At 40.2% G+C, this 20,740-nt stretch overlaps 1 protein-coding gene across 4 annotated transcripts in view; it reads left to right on the forward strand.

The window, feature by feature from the left end:
* Positions 1–20,740, forward strand: part of TNRC6B (trinucleotide repeat containing adaptor 6B) — a 216,532-nt gene that overhangs the window by 89,380 nt on the left and 106,412 nt on the right. The window contains exon 1 of one of the 4 annotated variants that reach the window (XM_036237546.1): positions 3,433–6,447. The exons of the other annotated variants lie outside the window; for them this stretch is intronic. Within the exon in view, the coding sequence (XP_036093439.1) occupies positions 6,443–6,447 (5 nt within the window). The 5' untranslated portion in view covers positions 3,433–6,442. Of the gene's footprint in view, positions 1–3,432; positions 6,448–20,740 lie in introns of those variants that run through there. 4 annotated transcript variants of the gene reach the window in all.

Below are 20,740 nucleotides of genomic sequence, written 5' to 3' on the forward strand. Positions count from 1 at the left end.
ACTGAGCTGTAGTGTTTCCATTTTCTAATTCCTCTTTCTCTTAGGGTAGAACCATACAGTTAATATATCTTACAGTGTGTCGTTGACCTGTGTCTATGTCTTATCTCCCAATTATAGGATTTTAAATGTTGTCTTCTTTTGTACCCTATAAATACTTAGGTTCCTAGTATTCATCCATGTATTCTTTTGCTTATTCAGTTAGTTAGTCATTCATTCAGCAAACATTCATTGAATTCCTTCTGTGTACTAGATCCAGAAATACAAGCGACATACCCCGCCTTTAAGGAGCTCATACTTTAGAGGGGAAAGCACCAAGTAAATGAATAACAGTAATGGGGATGAAGGTGCCACCACTGAGGTGTGTACGAGGTGCCAGGAAGCACAGGGGACTCAGCTGGCATGTCAGGGAAGGAAGGTGTCCTCCAAATCTGAACTTGATTTTAGAGATTTTGTTTTAAAGAGTTTTAAAATATATATTTCCTAAAAGATCTGCTAGCATTCTAATTTCTGAATGTAATGAGAGTGTAAATGCTAGATTTCTATTTTCTGACTACAGTCCAAAGATTTTGGATTCTAGTTGCTTTGGAGATTCCCATGTAGTTTTGGCTACTGTTTCTGCCTTCTGACTTTGTTGGGGATAAGAATCCTGGGAAAACTTAGCTCTTATATATTTATATATTTTTCTTGTTGGCCTTCTTCCTCGCCATCTTTTGGTGATAGCGAAGTTGATAAGAATTACAAAAACCTTTGCCTTTCTTATCTTCTTTACACAGCAAACTCCTAGTCATTCTTAAAGACTCAGTTCAAGATCTCACCTCCTCAGTGAAATCTTTTCTGACTTTCTCAGCAGTTAGTCTTTTATATTCCTATAGCATAACTATCTTATCTCTCTATTTATACTTTAAAAAAAAAGTAACACTTTTTTAAAGAAATAGAAGATAATCTAAATTTTACCTACAAATAAGCATGAAAGTAAGCTAGAAAGAATGTTGAAAAACAGTAAGATGTAGACACTTGCTCTGTTGAATTTCAAAGCCATTTTTATTATTAAAAATTATTAGGGTGACATTGATTAATAAAATTAAATAAGTTTCAAGTATACAAGTCAGCAGCATGTCATATATATTTTGCATTGTATATTCATCACCCAAAGTTAGATTTCCTTCTGTCACCAAATATGTGGCCGCTTTTACCCCCGTCTGTCTCCCCTTTCCCCTGCTCCCCTCTGGGAACCACTGGTCCACCATCCCTGTCCATGCGTCGCTTGTTTGTCTGTCACGTTTGTTGCATTCAGCTTTATATCTCACAAATGAGTGAAATCATGTACTCTGACTGACTTTGCTTAGCATACTTATACTTTAATAAAGGCACTTAACCGTGCTTTATTTTATTTATGGATTTACATGCCTGCATCTTTCAGGGTTGTTAACAGTCATCTCTGTATCCCCCTGGGTCTGGTTCTAGAACTGTATCTAACGCCGGATAGTTCTTGACTGCATGAATGAGTGGTGCGTCAAGTTTGGAGTCTTATTTTTGAAAGGATTGATTTACCTTACTATGTTGCATGGCCACAGGTTACATTCTTAACAACACATGATAGAATTACTTCTACCTTCAAAATATGTTATGTACTTTTCTCCACCTCTACCACCTCCACCTGGTCCAGGATACCCTCCCTCACCTAGATGGTGGCAGTCACCTTCCATTGCTTTTCTGCTTCTCCTCTTGGTCTCCTATAATGTATTTTCCATGCAGAAGGCAGGATGAACTTTTGAAAACATAAATCTGATACCATTTCTCCTAAAGTGGTTGTAAGACCTCCATGGATCCTTGAAATGCTTACTTTGGGAGGTTTTGGAAATGTCCCACTTTATAGGAAACGTTAGAAGGTACCCACATGCCATATTAAATATGTGGTTTTATTTAGTTTTGCTATCACATGTTCAAAGAATTGTACTGTTCTGTTTCTGAAATTCTTTGGCTACAAAAAACTGACTTAATTTATAATTACCCAAGATTTCTTAACAGTTAATATATTTAGGAATATTTGCAAAGCAAGCATTGTTTTCAAATGTAATGAAATTTTATAAATGCTAAATTTAATAATGAATAAAGTTGCTGGTTTATATTTTGAGGACATTTAAGCATTTGTAAATTTTTATGGTTATAATTTTCTTCTTGTATTTTAGATTTATAAATACATTTTTTCAGATCCCAAACATTTTCCTTGGACCCTGAAAAGCTTGTTGAGCCTAGGTATTAGATGGAGAGCAAATAATAGAGAAATTGGTGCTGTTCACTCTCCTGCTTTAAAATTCTTCTGTGACTTTCCACTGTTCTTAAAGTAAAATAAAAGCCTGCAAGACCCATTATGATTTAGCAACTCCTACCTCCTCAAGTTCATCTTCTGCCTCTCTCTGCTCACAAGTCCTAGCCTCCAATCATCTCTCTCATTCTGTGAACACTCAAGCAGTTGCTTTTTAACTCAGCTTAAATATCCCTCCTGAGAAAAGTCTTCCTTCCCTAACCACCTCACCTAAAGTGAGTCTCCCTCAGTTGTTCCATATCCCATCACCCCATTTCCTTTTCAGTGATTTCTTCTCCCATGAGAACCTTTCCTGTCAGGTTTATTGCTGTATCCTAGCACAAAATCGTGGAAAACATAGTACAGACTTACTGAACAGATGAAGAGTTAATAGATTTTGTAATTTAACCATCCTTGCATTTTTGGTATAAACACTTTATGGCCATAATAAATTATTCTCTTAAATTCTATTTGCAAGTATTAGGATTTTTGTGTCTGTCTTCACAAATGAAGAATGGTCTATGGTGGTTTTTTTTTTGGTACCATCTTAATGTAGATGGGTATCAGAAATATTTAAGCCTCATAGAAGAAATTAGGAACCTTTCCTTTTTATCTCTGTAAGTTCAGGAATAGTAGATATAATGGACATTGTATGTTCAATAGAAGTTTGGTAGAATTCACCCAGAAAACTATTTGTGCCTCATGTAGTTTTAGTTGCTAGTTCTTTGACTGTTTTACGTACTTCTGCTATGAGTTTTTGTTGTTTTTTTCATAACTTTTCATGAGTAGATTTTGGTAATCTCCGTTTTCTTTGACTGTCATCCATTTTATTTAATCTTCAATTTTATTTATTCTCTATTAATTTAAAAATCCTCTTCAAGTATGTAGTTACAATGTTCCCTTTCTTAGCCATGGTGTTTATTTATGACTTCTCTTTTTTTAATTGCTCAGACTTTCCAAGGGATTATCTATTTTTATTTTTTAAAAAACAAAAAAAGTTTCTGGTTTTATTGATCTAGTCTACGCTTGTCTACGCTTTTTTTTTCCTTTTTTGCTATTGCTTTATGTTTATGCTTTTATCATTATTAATGTCTTTTTTGAGTTTGTTATTCATTTTCTAAATTTTTGAGTTACATGTTTAGTTCATTATTTTTCAATCCTGTTTCCTAATAAAAATATTTTAATAGTCGTATACAGTCACCAAAGGCTCCAACTTTAAAAGATAACACGTATTTGAGTATGTAAGTTCTGGCTTATTTGTTTTAAAAAATAAACTCATTTTTCGTTACTTTGTATCTTCACTTTGTAATAATATAATTTAAAAACTATGATTGTTAATATGAAGAATTATAATTAGAATACCATGGAGTCCAAAATGTCTGGAAATACAGGGGAAATGGTATACTTATTGCACTTGTTTCTTTTACATAAACAATTGGATTAATTGCTTTAATAGAGCTATCTCACCAAAAAAATGTCTGGAGGTTGAAAAAACATCGATCATATTTTTTGAAACTAGAACTAATATTTTGTTCTAAAATGTGTTTATGTCTCCTGACTTTTTTAGCAGCTCGTTACTTAACACAAGGTAACACATATACACATTCTTCAATAATTTCTGCACTGGGGAATGGAGACTTAGCAAAATTCAGTTTGAGAAAGAGGGCATGTCCATAACAAATCAAAACAAGGCGGCCGTGCAGTCTTTATGCATTTTAACATGTTAATCATGCTCCACATAAGTAAGCTTTCCGTAACTCATCTGGAAGGTATTGGAAGGATAAAAATAGACTAAGTATTCAAAATTTCCATCCTAGGAGTTTCCTGCTTTTGCCTACATCTCAATTGTCAGTCCAGGTCTTGGCTCCTACTCCATTCAGGGCTGTGCAAAGACAGTGGAAGCCTTTTACGCCAGAAATACTTAAGCTGCCAGATCGTCTAGGCTTTGGCCCTTGCCTGCCCTGAAACAGCTCTTTTCCTGTTCTTCTATCAGAGTAGAAAAAGTGAAGGAGGGGAACTATATAAAGACCTAGGAGCCAGGATGACAGACATAGGACTTTGAAAGGGATCATAGGTACCTTTTCAAGGAATGCAGAGCTTACAGAATCCATCAGCTCTCGGCAGGCGGGCATGCAGATTACACACGGGCTGGCATGCAGATTACACTCTGTCGGCCTAGTTCATCTGGGAGAATCACACTGTGGAATCCCACCTATTCTGGTTTATGGAGATGGATGGAGTCTGGTAGTCAGTGGACACTTGCTCAATTGTTATCATTTTAGTTATTTCCTCAAACAATCCTTTAAACAAATAGATGTAGGCAAGTTTCTGGAAACTGTGATTTTTAATCCTTGCATTTGGGTGGCAGATTCCTTCTGTTCAGCTCAGCACTTCTGAATGGAGGTCCAAGTAATTAATTCATTTATTTACATACAATGCAGGGCTTGGTGTAGGGCCTCACACAGCCATGAAGGAAGATGTGGTGTTTTTCCTTATACTTACTGGGGAAGGCCTACAGTAAACACATTCTTTCAAAGATAATAAATTGCTGTTATTATGACCAGTGCTATGAAGTAGTAAAAGTTGTTATAGAAGTGTTGAGAAGGAAGGCTGGTCTAGACTGGGAAGGACAAGGAAAACCTTCCTGTAGTAATGACTTACTTTTGAGATGACAAGGATAAGATGAACAGAACTGCAACAACAACAAAAAATTCAAGTGCAGTTTTCGAGTACAAAGGAACCAAAGATACCATCTAGTGATGGCTTATCCTTACATTCCACAAATGAGAACACAGAGGCCCAGGGAGGTAAAGGACTTGCCTAACTAAGGTTGCACAGCTTGTTAGCCCCAGGGCTAGAGACACAAACCCAGCATAGGTTTCTTTGGTGGTTAGAAATCGAGATGCATATAGTGAGACGGGACCTACCTAAGGATAGGAGAAACCAGGCAGGTTTTTCATTTAGTGCTTACTCCAGGTCAGCTGCAGAGCTACTTCCTCCAGCGGGCGAGGAGATTAAAGATGACTCAGATCTGCCCCATCCCAGAGGAACTCAGTTTTCTGCGCTGTGGTTAACAGGGTCCCCAACCCCAGCCCGTCAGTGGCCTACTCGGAACCCAGGCTGCACAGCAGGAATTGAGCGGTGGAGCTAGCAGAGCTTCACCTGTATCTGTGGCCGCTCCCCGCCAGCATCACCGCCTCAGCTCCGCCTCAGGTCATTAGGCGTTAGATTCTCATAGGAGCGCTGGTCCCTGGCGCCAAAAATATTGGGGACTGCTGCTATAGCATAGTTTTTATTTGGAGGGGTGGAACCAAACACACATAGACCCAAGACAATGAATGTGGAGTTCAACTGGGAAACCAGTTCTGCTCTGCAGCTGTTTAGCTGTGTGATTTTTGATGTCACCGAACCTCTCTGAGTTGCCATCAACAATTTATACTGTGGTATATTTCCTCTCAGTCTTTTTCCATGCATTTCACGAGCTCCTTAGAGGTCACTTATGCCTTATAGTTCACCTTAATCTTCAAAAACTAAAGTCTCTTGTTTGGGTAAAGCATTGTTTAAGCCCTCTTTTAAAGAACAGTTTGCCAGCCTGTGCTTGCCCAAACATCTCAGAGAATAACTGTAGCAAACGAGCCAAGCTCCAGGATCTGCAAGAATCGTTAGCAACGAGTATATTTCTATAAACCAATAAAGGTTTTTATATTTTGTTCATCTGTTACCCTTATGCTGTTGCCACTTTCACATTCAGTGTGTGTAGGCGGAGAGTATGAGATAACAGCATTTCACAAATGAAAGTGAGTGGAAAAGGGCCGCTTTCCCTTTAAGGCAGTTTCATCCCCAGCTCCCTCCCCTTTCCTGATTGACAAACCTACCCGAAGTCACATGATCCGCCTCTATTTGAAGGTCACAAAAAGCTGCTTCCTTTAGAGACAGAGGGGGAGAGAGAGAGCAAGAGGGAGAGTGAGTGAGAGAGTTAGTTCAAGCCAAAATGGCCGACAGAGTCTCTACTGGTTTCTGAATATTTAAAATACAAAAAAACAGATAGACAAAAAGAAATCATTTTTTGGACCTTTTTTCATTTCCATTTCTACCTTGTATGCCTCAAATTGCTGGATTTAAGCACTGCTGCACTTTATGAGGTTGGTAAATATTTTCAATTTTTTAAAACCAATTGATTTATATGGATCTTGTCTAACTGTTTTCACTAGTGGTGTTGCAAATCGACATTTGTCTAGCATGGAGACTGGCTTCAGACATTTCGTGAATCTGTAAATCAGACCCGTGATGTACTTTTGGTTCGGCATTTTAGAAATGGAAGAGCCTTGGTAAAATATTTAAATTTTGAAGTGATTTAATTGCACTTTTAATTTGTCTGCAGATTTTCATCATTGTTTCTGTCTTGCCAATAAATGAAGCTGTGAATAATTTGAAATTTGATATTTAGAAAGGGGTTTTTAAAAAACACGGACCTCTCCCTGCCCCCTTAAATCTGCTGCAAAAATTTGCATAAATATAAATGGGTTTGCATTCTTTCGGCTGCTAAGGCCGACAAAGGATCCGGGAGGGCAAGCACTACCAAGAGAAAGCCTTTTTCCCCCCCTTTTTCTTGTTAAGCTAGGCCATCCTTCGTAGAGACATGTGAAAACTAAATGAGACCTGGTACGTTTTAAACATCAGGTCGGGGGCGAGTGAACACCAGGAGGTTTGGGTTTGTAGATTCCCCTGCTTGAAACCCTCCCGAGCAATGTGTGGATCCCCCCTCTCCTCTGCGCGCGCTCATGTGCACTGGGTCTGTGTGTGTGTTCGCAAATGGGCAGCCAGATGCGCTGTTATTTTGATCATGGTTTGAAGCAAATGTTAGGACTGTCTTGTAAACATGATGTTTTAAAGATATAAACAGCTATTCACCCTGATGAGTTATTTCTTTATCAGTTTCTCTTGGGAGATCGGCCTTCTCCATTTCTCACGATTACAGTTCTTGTTGAATTTTATACTGACGAACTGGGGCTCTTCAGCACAAATTCAGCATCTGTGTGTGCGGTTGCCTGTTTTGGCTGTGTTTCCATGGTGAAGTGGTCAGCGAGGGTCACACAGATAAGTAGCTGTCTGTGTACGCACATATGTTAGTTACCCCTTGAACCTGTGCGGTGCCCTGAAGTTAAATTCCATTACTCCTAATGCAGGATTCTAGAAAGCCTGGGAGCTGGGAGGGGAGAAAGCTGAAAACTTGCTTTCTCAGAGCCACCTCCCCCTATCATTGTGAGAGTGTGATGTAATGCTTCTCAGTCTGGTGGGCTGAAAGGATCGTAGTTTGTGATGTGGCGGGTAAACTGCCCCCACCCCTGGGTAAATTACCGCCCCCCCCTCGGCACATCCCTGGCTCTGAGAGGCCTTGTTTTCTTTTCTTTTTTCCCCTAATTTGTACCTCCTGATTTATGTCTGGGCATATTGGCATGAGAAAGAGACTGTTCTGAATCTGTTACAAAGTATAGTTTAGAAAAGCATTTAAAATATGCAAATGGCTTGAATTGTCATATCCCCATCATTAAATATGTAGACTTGGATTAAAGCTAATTAAGCATAAATGGAATAATTTTGATTAGAAGGGAGCATTGTTTTTTGTTGTTTCCTTTTTAATTAATCTAATTATAAGATGCGTACTGGACCTGAAAGTGTTAAAAAATGGAGAAAAATGCTGGACCATTTTGAAAATTTGACAGTCTGGAAGAGGGTGTGTAGTGCTTTCAAAAGCTTTATTCACTGTTAAAATGGATTGGCCTCTTGTGCTGAAAATGGCCTGTTTCTTTGGGCCAATTGTGTGTAGATGAAGGGACTTTCACGCTAATTTAACAAAAAGACTCCATTCGAATACATAAAGATAATTAAAGTGCTCTATCTCTAAAGAGCAAGTATTTTATTATTTTTGTAAAATTAATGTTATTATATTAGTAATGGAAATATGAGAAGTGATGGTTTAAATTCAGTATAAATTTTTCGATAAGTTCAGCTTTTGTGTCAGGATTGGAACATTTGAGAGGTAGTCTGGAACGAATGTCTCTAAAATTATTTTACAGCTTGAATTTAAAGGAAAAGACATAGAAATTGCCACAGTGATAGGGAGTGTTGCTTTGTGGTGGACCTAAGGAAAACTACAGCTCTGATTTTGCTGCTTTTTTTTTCCCCCCTTGAAAATGAAAGTGCTTATTTGGGGCTTTACTTGTTAGGTGATTCATTTTACATCCATTTCCTAAGTTGGCCTTACAGAAGAAGAACGAGGAAAACCTAGACTTTCCTTGTCTTGCCTTTAGCTGTTTTTTGTTTGTTTGTTTTTTGTTTTTGTTTTTGTGGACTGTGTCAACATGTGAATAGCAGGTTAATTCAGTTTGCAGAGCAGAGGAACCAGACACAGGATGCCTGCTTTCTAAGGGAAAGAAAATAATATAAGAGAATTCCATCTAATTCTTTGAAATGTTTTTATAAATATTCTTTTCTCCTAGACAGGTTGAAAAGTGATATAAATAAGACCTGTTTTCACGTATGTAAGTGTTATGGCTCTAGTGAATTTCAGAAGCTCAGCTGCCATTTTGGATCTAAGTTCCTGCAGAGCCAATCCTTATGGCACACCAAAACTATGGTAATCAGAAGCAAATAAAAACGAGTAATAAATCAAGTGTGCAGTTGGATAGTATCTAATTTGTGCCTTTCGTTGAAGTTTTCTTTCTGTCGGTAGTGTGAAATGAAGCTTTAAAAACTTTAGAGATGTGGATGACGTTACGAAGAGCAAAACCCAGGGATGTTAGAAATGGCATGGTGTGGTTTTAAAAAATGAGATGGCGTATGCACTGGAAGTTTCTTCCTGGAGAAAATGAATATAGTCCTTACTAAAGATCTCCCCTCCCCCATCCAGATTTCCTTATGCTGAGTCTGTTTGTGATGTTATAGTAATGTCATTATTCACAATGCTGCTCTGTCTCAGAAAGAAATGTCACAGATTATTAAGATTTTCCTGAAAATCACAAAAATTGGTAACGTATGTCTATCAGAAGTGGCATCTCATTTTAAAACTGTCTTCCCATCTTTCCATCTGGGTGCCAGAGAGGGAGCATCGGCAACTTTGATACGTGGTGCAAACTCAATTCTGTTGTTCAGCTTTGAATGGCTATTTGTTATTCTCTGTCGCCACTAAGACAGTCCTTTAAAAATAAACTCCTTAAAATTGAAGCGGAGACTCCTAAGCTTTTCTGGCTCTTCAGCCGTACAAGAGACACTGAAAGAGTGACATGTGATGAAGAGACCTTCAAGTTCTGCAGAGCGGGCTGAGCAGATAACAGTAGGAAGGGGTGGGTCTCACCCTATCCAACTGCCCCATGACTGAAAAGTTTTGAAGAAACTTAATTTCTATAACTCGATGTAATCATTGACCTGCCGCAGTTTAAACTGGACAAGGCCCTGAGGCAACACAGAAGACTGTGCTTCGACCCAGCCCTCAAGGAGGACCAGTGCAGTGAGGGAGAAACCCAGGTTGAGTTGGTCACGACATGGTACTCTGTGTGCACGAGAGTTAGAACAGGCACCTGGTACAGAAGCATCCTGAGTATCTGCATTAGGAGAACCCTTACTTAAAGAAGCCAAATAATGACCCCTTACTAATTTTTAGTCATCATTTGGATATTATATTTTCTTTAAGTGGAACTTGTGATTTAAAGATGGGGGTCTCTGACCATTGGCCGGGGAAGGGGGAAGCATATGCTAATTGTTTCCTAGTACAGTATTGTTTCTGGATTTACACTAATCCGACTTCCCTCACATGCTTCTTGCGATTAAGACTGGTGGTGGAGTGGGGTGGGGGAATTGAAATCACTTGGCCCAAAAAGGGATTTAACCCATGACGGTGACATTTTAATATGTTCTCCTTTCTTCCTGTATGCATTCAGCAATCATTTAGTATGCCCCGGTGTGTGTCAGGTGCCGTCGTAGGTGCTGGGGGATCCAGGAATTAATTTGGTTGGCCTATCGCTCTAAACAGCCATTTGGTTCATGTGGAAATATTTGCCATCTGGTAACTATCTAACCTCCTACTTTGGTTTATGACTGGGATAACCCTGTAGTTCCTTTCACTTGACGGTCGCTTTACTAAATATCAGGGTATGAATGGTAATTTTTGCTTCTAGTAGTTCTAGAGACTTCTATCTTATTGTTTGACAAGATAATCACTTTATCCATTTTCTTTAGCCCTACAAAAGTATGTCCTCAAAATTATCTTTTAAATTATCTCTGAGACTCTCAAAACCTAAGTCACCTCCCTAGTTACTCTATCACATGGCCTCACTTTTACTTTTTAATACCCCTTTATTGTAGCACCATCTGAAATTACGTTATTTGTGTATGATGTTTCAATCCCCACTGAACTGCAAGCTTTCATGAGAGCAGACTTTGTTTTTCTCATTGTTCAACCCCCAGCATGTAAAACAGGGCTAAGCAGCAGTGAGTGCTCAGTAAAAAAGTATTTGAGTTAGACCCGAGTGTTAAAAATCACCAGGACCAGCTACGTGACCATAAGTCCCTATTTCTTCATCAGCGAAATGGGGCTAATACATTGTTTGTGGAGCAGAAAGGAAACGCTATACGGAAGGGCCAGCACCTCGTCTTGTTGTTCAGTAAGTGTTTCCTTCCTTTGCTCTCTCCCTTTGTTAAACCAGAAAGGCTTTCGTGGCCCCACAGACTCCTCGGCCTTTCCCGGCCTTTCCCGTGGCTCCCAGGACGATGAAGCATGGGCATGGGCGCTGACCGCGCCGTGCCTCAGCCTGGACCAGGACAGGAGCGTGCTGAGCTTTTCTTTTTATTAAAGTCCCTGCATTCCTATGGTCTGAGGTTGTCTCTCACGCTCTCCAGTTTCCTTCAGGCTCTGCCTTTGTGATGTATCCACATTTGCTTGGCTGCTTTTCATACATTCTGTGTTTTGCATCAGAAGGTTCAAACAGTTTCAAATGAATTGGTCTTAGAGTTTACAAGGCTAAGGAGAGCATAAAATACAGTGTTTTTTACTTCATTTTTAGTTATTCTGAGCCTACACATGTAAATTCTTTTTATTTAACCAAACTATTAATAGCTTTGACTCAAAAGTCAAATAAAATAAAAATTTTGGTCAGTTTCCCACTTTATACAATATTGTTGAATTATAGATAATACAGAAATGACTTTCATTCATTAACCTTGGAATTTGTTTTTTTCTGGAAAAACAAAGTTATTATGTATTTACTCATTTAGCAAATAATTTTTGAGTACCTATTACATGCCAAACACTGGGGTAAGGGCTAACATAGCAGCAGCATGAAGTTTTTCTTCAGGTACCATTGCTGAAGAAAGAATATAAGTGCAAGGATGATTGATGGGAGGTCGGATATGCAAGAGAGCTGGGGTGCCTGCTGAGTAGTTTGGATTGCCATGGCAGATAGTGAGGACCTGTTCAAGGTTTGGCCAGTGCTCAGGGTGTTGAGTGATTATAAAGGAGTAATACCCAACCCCAAATAATGGGACCAGCTTGTGCAAAGGGCAAGAGAGATTGTGGTAATAGTAGGAGAACTGCATATAAAGTACTTGGCCATGATTGGAGTACGATGTGTATAAGGGAAGAGGTGATCTGTGAAATAAGTGAAGTTGAAAAGGTAAGCACTGGCCAGATGCAGAGGAGTCTATAAGCCATGTTTTGAAGTCTTTATTTGAGAACAATTGAAGAGTTTTCAGTAGGAGTTTCACCTGTTCAGATTAGATTTTTAAAAGACAACTCTAATTGGCACTGTAGAAAATGGCTGGAGGGTTGAGTATAAGATCAGATGGCGTTGCAGTAAGCACAGGTAATGGTGGCCTGGACTAACAGCAGCATCAGGAACAAGCGAATAAGTCCAGAGATAGTTAAGTAGAAGATCTCACAAGACCTGATCATTGAGTTGGAGAAGTGAGGATTGGGAAAATTAAAGATGACACTGGCTCTGGCCTAGGCTACTGATGGGATGGTGGTACCGTTCACTGAGTTAGGGCCCATGTAGACAAGAGACATGTGGAGTTGAGGTAATGAGTTCAGTTTTGGAGTTAGAGAATTTGGGGACATCTACATTAAAGTCTGGATTAAGTAGATACATGGATGGAGATAAAGATTTGAGAATCATTAGCAGTCCCAAGTTTACCGAGATTTTCCCTTTTAAGTTGATTTCTTTGGCAAAATGTCCAAAGATGGCTATGTGCAGTGCAAAGTGCTATTGGACACTGTTAAAGGGACACTATTTTGTAAAAAAGATAAGGCCATACACACTCCCATCACCACAGTGGTTGCCATGAAGAAATATCTAAGGAGTCTGAGGGAAGAGAGAGACTAATTTTAGCTAGTTGATCAGAGGAGGCTTTATGAGGACCTCGTATTTGAACTGAGCCTTTAGGATTGGGCAGAATTGTGAAGAGTAGACCTAGAGGGCAGGACTTTCTAGCTGGAGGATTAGTTGTGCTCAGAGATACCTGATGAGAGGTTGGATGTGTGCAAGAGAGCCAGGATGCCTACTGAGTTGTTTGGACTGCCATGGTAGGTAGTGGGGACCAGTTAAAAGTCTGACAGCAATGTGATCAGAGTGGTATTTTGAGAATACTAATACGGCAGTGGGCAAGAGGAGGACTGGGGGGCGGGGCAAGGCAGAGGGGAGATTTAGAGTCAGGCAGGCCAGTTAAGAGGCTGTGGCAAAACATACTATTATGAAATGTCTGGCTGTAAGATAGGCAGTGGGCTAGGAGAGGGACTAGGGACTCCAGGTTTGCAAGGTGAATGATGGAAATCTTCAACAGAAATGAAGATGAGGAATTTCAGGTCAGACATACTGAGTGCGAGAAGTTGGTGGGACTTCCAGATGGCACTGTTTAGTAGGCAGCTGGCACTGAGGAGCTGAAGCTTGAGAAACAGGTCAGAAGTGGAGATAAAGAATTGGAAGTCATCCACGTAGAAGTGATAGTTGAAGCTGAGAGAGTGGATGAGGTCACATGGAAGTGTAAAGAATGGAAAAGAGAACTGAGAACAAGGCCTTGGGGGCAGGAAGAAAAAGAGGACCTGGAAAAGGATGAAAAGAAAGGTGGTTGTGTAGGACAGTCAGGAAGTTACTGAAGATGGGGAAAGGACTTCTCAATCTCAGATGTGGTCAGCAGGTTTTGCTGCTGCACAGGAAGGACAGTATTTGATGATGGCAGCGGTCCCGAACCTGGTGTAGGGAGGCGTTCCAGTGGGAAGGTTGGGAATCATTAGGTTACACCAGCACCATCCAGTAGAAATAGAATGCGAGCCACATGTGTTATTTTACATTTATCAAGAGTCACATTAAAGAAGTAAAAAGAAAACAGGTGAATTTAATTTTAATAATACATATGTTTTTTTTAACTCAATGTGTGTAAAATATCAATTCAACATGTGGTCACAATTTTAAAATATTAATGAGATATTTGACATTCTTTTTTTCATACCAGGTCTTTGAAATCTGGTGTGTATTTTATACTTACAACGCATTTCAGCTCGAACATGAAATTTTCATTGGAAATGCTTGATCTGTATTTAGAGTTCATGAAACTCACAGTTGAAAAAGTGTACTCATATATCAAAGTTTTTCCAAACATACAAAAATTTTCTAGTAATGGAAATAAGTATCAATTTTAAAATTTAAGTTAAACTAAAATAGAATTAAACATCAGTTTCTCGGTCACACTAGCTTCCTTACAAGTGCACACTAGCCATGTATGGCTACCATATTGGACAGTGCAGGGTTATGCAAGGCGCAATGGGTTATCTTACAGCTAATGTGCACTTTGAAAGTAGCCAGAACAGCACAAAGCATTCTTACCAGCACATAACGTTTCTCACAGGATTGGTATTTCTTGAAACACCTGTGTATGTTGAGAATTAGAAAGGTCAGATCCTAATTTTACATATAAGAAGATGAACTCTTTATGAAAGTGCACAGATTCCAAAATTTAAAACAAGAATCAAACTTTTTTAGGGGTCTAAGGTCAGCAGGGTGGTACATTGGTAGAAATTCTTAAAACATACCAGTTTGTGTCATAATTCAGGAATGCTAGGTGTGGAGGCGTAACATTTAAAGACAGATTTGGGTGCAGAGGTGAGAACACCCCTGGCCCCTTTTGTACCTTTCTGAACACACAGTGAGATGGGGCTCCAGGTGGGAAGATAGGAGGTTAGCGTTCAAATGTTCTTGGAGGTTTTCGTCTGGCAGTCCGAGCCCTCCCACTCTCACATCTCCACCCCTGCTTGCTGCTAAGCCAAAGGGCTAGTTATTTTGAGCTTGTATCTCACCTTTTTTTTGGAGATATGCAGGCTGCTTGGCCTTAGACTGTTACACCCATTTTATATTTCTTGCCATCCTGGGTCAGTATAATATTTACTAAACATAGGAGGTTTATTAAAAGCAGGTTCACAGAGTTTTATGTAATCATCTCATTAGTTTAGACTGCTTGGTAATTACTAATTAGACCTTCCAAGTACAGGCATACCTCATTTTATTGTGCGTAACTTTATCGAGCCTCACAGATGTTGCATTTTTTACAAATTGAAGGCAAGACCCTCCACCAGTGAAGATTACGACTCACTTTATTGTGAGACTCACTTTATTGGGGTGGTCTGGAACCAAACCCCAATATCTCTGAGGTATACCTGTAATAAAGCTAGAAATGATCTTGAATTGTGCTTGGACCCGACCCTTGTTCACACTGGAGAGTAAGTGTTGGTTTTGGTCTCTGCACATTTTCCTTTTAGCCGACACAGAGGAGCTTATTTTTCTATGAAGTGCCCTGTACAAGTTTAAGGAGTCAGCTATTCTGTGAACTCTTGGTGGTGGGGGTGGGGGGGAGGGTTGTTCGTTTGTTTTGTTTCAATCAATATGGAAATTGCACATTTTTGTTCTCCTTTAAAAGTACATTTTGGTTACCAATTTATGCCTTTGTAAAAACCAGACTGCATGGTAGTGCTTGTAAGTAACGCCCTTCATTGCTTCCATAAGGCGAGAGACCTAGCAGAAGGCTCCTCGCTCCTCTCCCAGGAGCTCAGAGCAGTGAGTCTTGGCCCTCTCGGTGCCATTGTTTCTGTTACCCCTCGGCTTACAGAATATAATTATTTTTTTTTTATGCCAAGAAGTTCCTATTTATAAGCCGAAGTTAGAATTGGGTAGAACAGTGTCTTCTAAACCTTTTGATTGGATCTACAGAAGGAAATAACAATTGGCATTGAGACCCTGTACATGTATGAATGAATACACTGAAGCAAAAGTATTTACTTTCTGATACTATGCGTAGTGTATTCTTATGTATTGGACTCAAGTCTATTTTATAAAACAAAAACAAAAAAAGCTGATTATCTCAGCCTACTAAATTGGCCTAATGATCCACTAAGGGCTGTTACACTGAGGTTTGAGGAGTTTAGGGGACCACTCATGAGTCACCATATCCCAGGATATGATTCCCAATTTTGCTAATCTTGAAAACCAAATTTATCAGTCTACTCGGTTATCATATTAGCCAAATAAGCAGTTTTAACAAATAATTAATTTGTTACTTCATGGGGAAGATATTTTTGATGATCAGAATGTCCTCCCTGCCCAAAACATTCCATGCTGATCAAAAGGAGATGGCCTTCTGGACTGAGGAATGGAGAGAGATGTATGTTTTTCCCTCCAGATTTTGGAGAGACAAGTAGAAATCACCCTTTTACCAGATTATGTTTTCTCTCTCGGAAAAGCCCTGCAGAAAATACTGCCATGGTCTTGTGGAGGAGTGGGGCGCTTCCCCACCCCTTCTCCAGGTTTTGCGTAGGTGTGTCTCCACTATCAACACATTGTTTTCAGATACGCTTAATACATAGTTGAGATTTTCCCACTGTTTGGGTACTAATTGGTTTGCTTGCAAAAAAGGTTCTTTTCCAGATTAAGCTGAAACAAACTGATCTTTGCTTACTGTAGGACTTAGAGCCTTTAAGTGCTAACATTCATTGGGAAGCGTAAGTGATGTGTATACATAAAATCTTAATGTACCAAGGTTTTTCGTTTTCTTTTTTTTTGCACAATTCGAGAAAATGCCTGGTCAGCTTTCCATTTTAGCTATTCCTTTCTAAAACTACATCCTAGTCAGGCAAGCTGGATTTGGCCATTTCCCACGTCTCTTCAGACACTTTAAACGTGGCATTTCCCAGACTTAGGTTTCAGGGAACCCGTAACATTGCAAAACCAATATTAGGATCCAACATGAGTTAACAGTCTTAAATTTGCCAGATAAAGGTTTTTGTTTGTTTGTTTGTTTGTTTTTTAAAAACACCATTTATTATAATCATTTCAAAGAAAAAAATTTTCACACACACACAAATGGACAGCCTTGGAATAAGAGACACCTCATTAAATTAAGTATAGCATTATGAAAACCATTACGTAAGAACTATAGATCAGCAAAGGTGCTGAATGAAGTTCAGCGTTTGGGCGGCACTTCCTACTTACAGACTGTCTCTTAGCCTGTATTGCAATTGACTGTGCTTGCTGGATTTTATTAGTCTCACTCATAGGAATAAACCTTCATTCTTATTTACTGACTACAGTGATAATGGCTTCAATGACTCATACTTTTAAAAAAATTGCTTTGTTCCCTCTGAATATACTGTAAACAGATAACCAGTCAACTTTAATGTAAAAAAAAAAAAAAAAAAGCCAACCCCGTTATGTGCTGAGCAGTTGTAGAATCTAGCAAAGTTTATCTGATTTAATGAGGTATATAGTCATGGTGATTATGTAAAAGTGGCAAGTAGGTCACAGAACTAAATCATATTATTTACGGTTTTGCCAGCTTGTTGGCTCTTTATGAGTTATGAATAATCGCCATGGCAGATGTTCTGTCGTATTACGTACATAATTTTAATGTCTGCCACCCCACTCTTAAATCTGGCAGCCCCACATCAAATGTCCTCTCTCTGCCTATCCTCATCGAGAAAAAGAGTCCCTTAGATGCACTTTAATCCTTTAATCAAGGGGAGCGTGGCGGGCAGCCCACTAGCCTGCCCCCACTGCGATAGTGCTATCAGCTGGTTGTGGGAGTGGCGGGCCCAGCAGGGACTTGGCCTCTTCATCTAGAAGAGTCCTGGGGCGGAGAGAGTAAGAGGCCGCAGGTAGCAGTGTAGCGTGTTTGGACGCAGCAACATGCTGGTAGACTTGAGTTTGAGCAGGATATGCTTCAGGTCCTGTGTAAGAGAAGAATTTGTTTATTACATCAGTGTTTATGTATCAGGCACTAAATAGTGCTGGGAATACAAAGATCTGACTTTTATCTTTGGAAGTCACCAAGCAATGTAAACAGTCAATGAGGTTGTCTGTAATAAAGAGAAGTATGATGTCAAGGGATCCCAGAGGGTGGAGAGGCCTAGGGTGTTGGGGAAGTTTCCACCAAAGAGGAAACATTTAAGCTGGGGCTCTGGGTACTTAGGAGTTGCTCGGTGAAGGGGGTGGTGAGTGAATCAGGATGGTCTGGAGTAGTGCTTCAGAACCAAGCTTCTGAAGTCAAGACAATTATGCGGTTAGATCAGCCAGTGTTGGGCAAGTAATATCTGTGTGCCTCAGCTCCATCACTGGTAAAATGCGGAATAGTCATAGTACCAAGCTCAAAGAATAGTCATGAGGATTAAGTGCAAATTTATTTAAAGTGTTTACCATATTGTTTGGAATCCACGTAAGTTACTGTTTTCAGTCTTTTTATTATTAGCATTTCAGGCAGAGGAATTAGTGTAAACGAAGGTGAGGAGTTTGGGAGTAGGAGTCTGGGAAAGGGTGACAGTAGTGGGACACAAGTGTAGGCTCTCTGGAAGAGAGTGGGTGGGTAGGTTGGGTTCGTATGCTAAGAAATTTGGATTTTACCTTCTAGAAAGCAGTTTAAAAAAATCAGCTTGCTTGAATTGATCTCCATGTTGAGGATCTTGATGGGGAGGGAGAGAGATGAGGGGTAGACAGTCAAAGCAGGAACAGTGATTGGAGAACATAAATTACATCAGCAACAGTAAAGATGGAAAAGCCAGATTTTTAGAGACTTCTGGATTGAAATCCATTGGTTCTGATGAGAAAGAGAGAAGAGCTGTGGCTAAGCCCCCATGCTGGATGAATGGATGATTCTGTGAGTTGGGGTGGGTGTCCAGTGGGTGGGGTTTTGAGTCTGCAGTAGGGCGAGGATGGGGGCTGAGTGGCCATGGTTTTGCTTTAGAATGTGTTAGATGTTTGCTGGATATTCAGTACAACTTGGCAAGTGGAAATAAGGGTCTACAGCTCAAAAGAGAAGTTTCAGGGATGTTGGTTTTCATGTAGAGACGGTCTTCTAGGCCAAGGGAACAACAGTGCATCCTCAGAGGAGTGGGACGAAATAGGAAAAAGGGTGGTGCAAGAGAAACCCAGGCAGGAAAGAGTTTAGGGAAGTGCGAAGGGTAGTCATCAGGGTAGTCATCAGGGCCGGTGCCCCAAGGGGTCAGCTGAGATAAGCCCTGAATGTGGCCAGCTAGGTTGGGCCTCATCGAGCTCACCGCATGGTCTGTCCACGGGTTTCCATTGAGGCCCAGCAGCCCCAGCACATTGTTGTTCATTCTGCTCGTTCCTATCTGTCACATTGGGAAGAATCCCCTTGGGTTATTGAATCTCTGTTTGTCACTACAATGAGTAGCTCTAGGACAAGTACTAGTTGTGCTCACCTCTGTAACCCTAGCACCTGACATACACACAAGTGAGTGGTCAGCGAGTGAGGATCTGTTGAATGAATAAATGAATCAAGGATGACTTGAATTAACAAAAATCTTTGAGTGCCATATGTGTTCCAGGAGCTATGCTAGTCTCTAGGAGTAAAGCTGTCAGCAAAATAGATAAAAATCCTACCCCTTGTGGGGCTTACATTATATAAAGCATGAATCAGAAGGCCAGAGGGAAGGAACAGGTAGCGAGGCAACGACCAGAGTGCAAGGATAAGCTCTGTATCCTCAGCATCCATGGGAGCCTGGCTCCCAGTAAGCATTCATCCAGTCAGTTGACTTGAACATGGAAGAGAGGGTCCGAGAAGAGGATCGAGGTGAGGGAAGAGATTTTCTACATAGATGACAGGTTTGCCTTGGAGAGGGAAGAGCAAATTTCGAAATGTTGGGAAGGAAGGATATTTAAAGGAGTTCCTATTGGTAGACATTCACCTCTAAATAGAAGGCACTCTTCTCTGTAAAATAGGAGATGAAGTCTGAGAGGAAAAGAAAGAAAATATTTAGAATAACCCTCGTTCCCCTACCCTCAAAGAAATTAAATTAAGAAAAAAAGAAAGAGAGAGAGAGAGAGAGAGAGAGAGAGAGAAAGAGAGAGAGAGAGAGAGAAAGAAAGAAAGAAAGAAAGAAAGAAAGAAAGAAAGAAAGAAAGAAAGAAAGAAAGAAAGAAAGAACGAACATCTACGAGCTCTAAGAGATTAGCTGAGAGGAGACCTTGTATTTGTAACTGCCATGCCCTGTGGCTGTGCAGCCTTTTTTTCCCAGCAAGTCACAGTGAAGAACGCAGGTAGGGTTCATGTGAGGCTGAGTGAGGATTAGCCTAGATAGGTAGTGTGGGATAACCTAGGGGTGAAGTCCTTGGGGAATGCTGGTGAATATTTGAGAAAGTTCAGGCTGGTTTGGGAATAAGATAAAACCAGGGTCAGGCAAATGACCTGAAAGACTAGGAAAAGAAAGTCTGGGTTGGGGAGATGAGAACTTGATTAGAAGGGAAAGGTTCCTGTGTGCTTCCTGTAATGATCCTAGGCACACTGTTCCGAGTGCCTTAGATCCGTTAATTCATTTAATCTTCATAATAAAGACTATGAGCCAACTAACTGCAGGGAGGTTAAGTATCTTGCCTGAGGTTACACAGGTGGGCAATGACCAGACAGCCTTGACTTGAGTGCTGTACTCCACTGCTTTAGGAAGAAACCAGACAGAAAGCTTCTCCCAGGCCAACTAAGTTCACAATAGTTTCCTAAAGTTGCTGGGCCTCCCTTCATTTGGAGAAATATTTGGGGTAGCATGGAAAGGAGCTGTGGTCTGTGCCCTTCCCTTTTAAAATCGGTATCGATATTTTAGGCAACAGTGGACTTTGTAGAACTCTCAGTTTTTCCCACCTCCCTTGCTCATACTTGAATGTCCTTTAGGAAACAAAGAATATTTCACAATTAGAGAAAACTTTAAATGCAAATCAATCTGAATTCTCTGAGCTGCAGCACCTTCTCTGATCACCTGCCCTCCTTCCCCCATTAAACAAAGAAGAGCCAGTGCAGCTGGCCCATCTACCAGTCTGAGGGATGGAGATACTGAAGAAAAGCTTGGCTCATGTGTGGTACCTAAGAGAAGGAATCTGTCTGCTTTGCCTGTTG

Source organism: Rousettus aegyptiacus, unplaced genomic scaffold, assembly GCF_014176215.1.
Source record: "Rousettus aegyptiacus isolate mRouAeg1 unplaced genomic scaffold, mRouAeg1.p scaffold_m13_p_2, whole genome shotgun sequence".
NCBI lineage: Eukaryota > Metazoa > Chordata > Mammalia > Chiroptera > Pteropodidae > Rousettus > Rousettus aegyptiacus.